Source organism: Pteropus vampyrus, unplaced genomic scaffold (assembly GCF_000151845.1).
Source record: "Pteropus vampyrus isolate Shadow unplaced genomic scaffold, Pvam_2.0 Scaffold42, whole genome shotgun sequence".
NCBI lineage: Eukaryota > Metazoa > Chordata > Mammalia > Chiroptera > Pteropodidae > Pteropus > Pteropus vampyrus.
This window is the reverse complement of record NW_011888823.1, coordinates 4212015-4217446: the sequence shown is the minus strand read 5'-3', so window position 1 is coordinate 4217446 and position 5432 is coordinate 4212015. Positions and strand designations below refer to the sequence as shown.

Here is a 5432-nt window from a genome sequence, read left to right as displayed (position 1 = left end):
TTCTCTTCTAGCAGAAAGAGCGCAGATGGGAAACTCCTGGTAATCAGAACCAAGAGTTCGGTGGTGGAGAATCCACTGGGGAGGTCTGGGGTAAGTCGTGCAGCAGAGGCATCCCGAAGCCACATATCCAGGGCCTTGGTAAGTCCCCCTTTTGCCCACCAGAGACCTGGCAAACCCCTTTCCAAACAACACAGCTGAGATAACAGCACAATTTTTCTTTCACTTTGTCGTTTATAAAGCCATACAATGGATCGCAAAGAAACAAAGCAGCTGTACAGGAGGAGTAAGACAGCATCAGTGTACAATACATTCATATCCAGGATAAGTAGCATACATCAGGGTTTATACAAGGTGGCAGAGGTTATAGGCACGATGATACAAAATAGAAAGTATATTTCCATCTATATAAATACACAGCCAGGGGACGGGGCGGATGCGGGGTTATTCTGTTTTTCCTGCAGAGGGCCTGGGAGGCAGGGGTGGGGTAGGGAGTGGGAAGGAATTTTTTACATTTGTTTTGAATGACATGTCAGAGAGGGGAGAGAAACGGGGAAACGGAGCGTGTGGACACAGATGCGCTCCTCACACGCACACACCAAACATAGACACAGGAGAGTCTCAAACTGTTTAACGGTGATTAGAAAACAAACTTGGGACATCCCTCTACAATTGCTCACCGCTGGGAAGAGCCCAGTGTGGAAAATAAACAGAGGTCATCTAACATGTGGGACATCTGAGGACAAAGGAACCCCACCCCTTGTGGCTAATACCCCCATCTCCAATACTGAGTTTCTACCAGTCAGTGCCCTACAGACTCACCTCTTGATTCTTTTTGCCACTGGGTGATAATGAACTTGACACTCTATTGCCCATCTCCTCCAACCCAACCCCTAAGTTCCCGACAGAAATGAGCATAATACGCACACACATACACTCACACTTGCACGTGCACACACACGTCCTGTGTTACCACTGGCCAGGGGGCTCTGTCTCAGGATTCCAGGGTATGAACCTGGGTGAAGGGTGACCCCAGGGCTCCGCCTCTGACCTCTCCAAGGACCCCGAGTATGGGGGATGTAGGGACAGGAGGCAGTCTTTGGATAAGGTATTGGCCCACGTGATCTCCCCAGGTCCTAAAGCTGGGAAAAACCAGGAGGCAGGGTGGTGGCAAATGTCTGGGGCATATGTTGTTCACCTGCAGACTCCTCTGTGTCCCCTGGGCAGCATGAGGAGCCTGGGGCAAACGAATGCCCTATTCATCTCCCTCCTGGGAGCCTCTTTATGAAAGAATCACGCCTGTCAAGCTGGCTACCTCCTCTTACGATCACATGGCCACCAGGCCCCACTACCCCTGTCCTGCCAGTCTCTGACACACCCAGGGGCTCCTCAAAACCCAGTGGAGAAGGAATCCTGGCAGTCCACAAGCTTTTGTAGCTAGCTGCTGCGAGAGAGGCTCCAATGAGGACTGGGGTCAAAAGGCCTTTCTCAAACCTAGGACACAGTGTGTCAGTCCCTGAAACACCTGGCTAGATAAGGGAGCCAAAACACGGTGATCGGTGATCGCGGGGCAGGCGATTCCAGTTACCCTGGAAGTTGATTAAACAGCTCACTTCCTCCCCATTTCCCCTCTGAGGTCACCTCTCCATTGTTCCCATGCCCAGTCCTCCCCTCTTGTTCCACCTGGGAAGAGCCACATGGACCTCACTGGGCCTCTCCCCCTGTGGAATTGGAGGGCCTGCCAATTGGGGCTGGGGCTGGGGCTGGGGCTGGGGCCGGAGCCTGCCTGGGGCCGCATCACTGTGTCTCAAGCTGACCATGTCTCCTCTGCTCTTTCTTGCCAACTTCCCCCAGACCCTTTCCCACCCCTGACTCCCCAGCCTCTTCTCAAGACCAGACAGCCCTCTCCTGGCTGACAAACAGAGTCAACAAAAAACAGCAAAACTGTTGAAGGAGGAGGAGAGATACGGATAAACATTTACACGATAAAAACAATTATTAAAAGTGCTTCCTTTTAAAGGAAATCTTTGGCAAGAATATACTGCAGTGCTGTGGGGGGGGGGTGTGTGCGCGCATGTGTGCGTGTGTGTGCGTGTGTGTGTGTGTGTGTGCACGCATGGGTGCACAGGCCTAACCTGTGAGACATGGGAGGGCTACAGTGTCTTCCCAACCAGTGTCTGACCCAAAGTGGGGGGCTACCGTGCAGACTGAGGTTGCCCTTCCCCATCATTCTTCCAGAAAGGCCAAGCTCCAGGAAATCGACTCCTTCCAAAGCAACAGGAGGGAGTGAGTCGATCAGCTTCCTGGCACCCCAAGGGTCACACTCAGCTCAGGCCTGGGTGGGGTGCTCCGGCCGTGCCTGGGAGATGGGCCGTGGTGGGCAGTGGGAAAGCACATGAGAAGGCTGACCCCAGGCCTGGGTCCCCAGAACGGTCTCACACGCCACCCGGCCTCAAGTGTGGCAAGGACGTCCAGACCAGGAGAGTGTCCCCGGGCTGTCCCGTGGGAGGGTAAGATATGTACAAAGGGAGGAGGCAGGATATCTCCCACCTGGGAAGAGAGTCAGGGTAGGAGGGACTGAGGAGAGGGAATTCCCTCAGAAGGAAGAGCACTGTGGAGGAGCCTGGTCACCAAGCACAAGGTTTCAATCTTTGGGAAGTGGGGGCTGCCCCCACTTTAGACACTCTTTAGACACTCTCCTGAAACAGAAGGCCCACACAGATACAGCTTCTCGGAGGAGAAAAAAATACAAAAGATGCACACATTGCCCAAGCCAGCCGCACTCACGCATGCCCCCCGCTGGCCTGCTGGGGCCAGAGCCGCAGGAAGCAGACAGCTCTCTTCTCATCTCGGGAGCTGATGGCTGAGTCCTGGGCTTGCCAGAAAATAAGGGGGCCAAAGGGGGTGGAACACGTGCACCCCTCCCCGCTGAGCCCCAGACAGAGTCTGGGGAAGGTCAAGGCCAGGGCAAGGAGACCCCTGATTGCTCCAAAGATAAAGGTCCCCACATTTCAGGCTTCACTTAAACATATCAAGAGGGATGGGAATTGGTTTACACCCAGGGAGGCAATAAAGCAAGATGGGAAAATAATAAATACTTCTTGTCAATTTACCTATTCTTTTTTTAACCTTTTCTTATATTTTATTAGCTTACAGATTCTGTCAGTATGTCTCACATATATATTATATATATTTATATATCAATACAATGCCTCTCTCTAGGGGACCCCCAGAGGCTTAAGAAACCCCTCGAGAATGGAGTCCTGGTAGACTTTCCATTCCAGCTTAGAGTCCTTGGGTGGAGGTTGAGGGGTTCCCAACTGCCCTTTGGCCTAAATGTGTGCCTTCTGCCCTCCACTCACGGGCAGCTTGGCTCTGCTGGGGAAACCAAGGCAGAAGGGGGAACAGCAAGGCTTTGGTATTGTAGGTAGGCCATGTGGTGTACAGGTAGCAGCCCCCAGAGCTCTACTAAGTCACCCTGGACAGCCCAGCAAAAGTCGGGCCCCAAAAGACTTGCAGACGGGGGTACAAGGACGACAGGAGTCTCCCCCGGGCCTCACTGAGCAGGACTCTTAGAAGCAGGATCCCCAGGATGAGCCCAACACGGGGACCCTGCAGGACAGAGCAGGGCAGGGCAGAGCAGGAAGGCTCAATCTCCAGCACCCAATAAGACATCATGCAGATGAGCAAGTCTGAGATAAGGCTGGTCTGGGCGGGGCACCCAAGGACGGGCTGAGGCCTGGGACTGGCAGGAGCGACCCGGCCACCTCACCGCTGGGCCACATGCCTCGGGGGAGATGCCCGGAGCTCTGCAGCCACCACGGCTGACGGATCTCTTCCCCAAGGCGATGGGCATTCGTGTCCCCCATCTCCTCACATCAGTGCTCCTGCCTCCTGGCCGAGGCAGAACAGGGATGCTGCAGGTAGCCGGCCCCGCTCCTGCTGGCACCCAGGGTTACTAGACTGCAGGTGCAGGGACCGAGACAGAGTCTGTTACCCATATTCCTGGGTGCTCCTGGGGAGAAGGGCTGATGTCCCCTTCCTCTGCTGTGTCACCCCAACTCTAACCTTCTTTGGACAATATGCACGTGTGTGCAAACGCATGGACACGGACAAGTACACCTGTTTATAATGCGAGCTGAGAGGCAAATATAAATCAGTGTGTGAGGATGTGGGTGTGGACATATACACACCCTACATATATACCCACATGAACTATACATCGGAGACAGAGCAAAGAGACCTTCGGTGCCTCGGGTCTGAGATACCTTCAAAAACAAAAGTCCTGCCCCTTGATGTCCCATGCTGGCTCTTTTTGGTTTGGCAATCTACCCTAGAGATCGCCGGAAAAAGATTCTCTCAACTTGATTTCTCCTTGCAAAGCGGGGCTAGGGAGACAGAGCTTTTCCATTCCCCTCAAAACATGGATCCCCAAGGAGGTCCGTTCTGCCTCCTTTGAGAAACTCTATCTTCTGGGAGGGTGAGGGAGAGTTAGGTGGACCTGGTTAGTTTGGGAGGCTTTGGGGTTACGCAGTATCCATCTAACCAAAGGAATCCCAGTAATCCTCCTCCATCTTTTTCTTTCTTTCTCTCCCGCTCTCCCCCTCCCCTCTGCGATTCACTTCCCTCTCCCCACATTGCACTTTCTTCTCTCCTTCTCCAAAATTAGCCCAAAGTCCTCCTTCTGGATTTAAAGGTGGTCAGGATTCATGGGTCTCCCCGCCCCCACATGCCCCATCCCCACTGCCCTGGCCCCAGGCAAGGGGTGGGTTCATCTCTTCTGGCCGGCACTCAGCATGACCTTGGAGACAAAGTTGACAATGGCGGAAGCAGGCTGGTTAGGGTCAAGCTCAGCGAAGAGGTGGCAGGCGTTGTCCGTGGTGCTGCCCTGCTTCCGGGCCACAAAGCCGAAGAGCCTGCAGGGGCAGGAGAAGGGTGACAGGTGTGAGGGGAGGGCAGGAGGGACCCCAGGCCTTGGAGAGCCACCCAGGCGAACAAGCTTATCTTCAGGCTGACCTCTCTCCCCTATCTCTCCACATCTCCCCAGGCATGGAGATCGGGAGTGGAACCGAAGAGAGAATCCTCTCTCCCTTCCATTGACAAGAAAGCCAAGTCCTGGAGATTACGCAGTCACTTGCTCTAGGGCAGGCAGAAATCCCCCTTTGCAGGAGGGAGCAGGGGAGAGGCGGAGGTGCAGGCAGTGGACAAGACTGGACAGTGAGAGGTGGGAATGAGACCAAAAATAAAATGAGGACATTCCTAGCCCAGCTTCTCTCAGTCCATCTCAGCCCCACCCCTACCCAACTGTTCTCACACAAAACACATCAGCAAATGAATAAAACGGCTGTCTGCTTGTCAAAGGGCTCAACTGCCTCAGACACCTGGAGAAGGTCAGGGAAACAAAAGGACGGGGGTCACCAGCCCCTACCACCACA

General features: G+C 54.0%; 1 protein-coding gene across 14 annotated transcripts in view; it reads right to left on the bottom strand.

Moving 5' to 3' along the window:
* Positions 1-211: 211 nt before the first annotated feature.
* TNS1 (tensin 1) overlaps positions 212-5432 on the bottom strand; it is a 175165-nt gene continuing 169944 nt past the window's right edge. For all 14 annotated transcript variants that reach the window (XM_011358617.2, XM_011358616.2, XM_011358613.2 and 11 more), the window contains one exon: positions 212-4913. In XM_011358617.2, coding sequence (XP_011356919.1) covers positions 4769-4913 — 145 coding nt within the window. In that variant the 3' untranslated portion in view covers positions 212-4768. The remainder of the gene's footprint in view (positions 4914-5432) is intronic.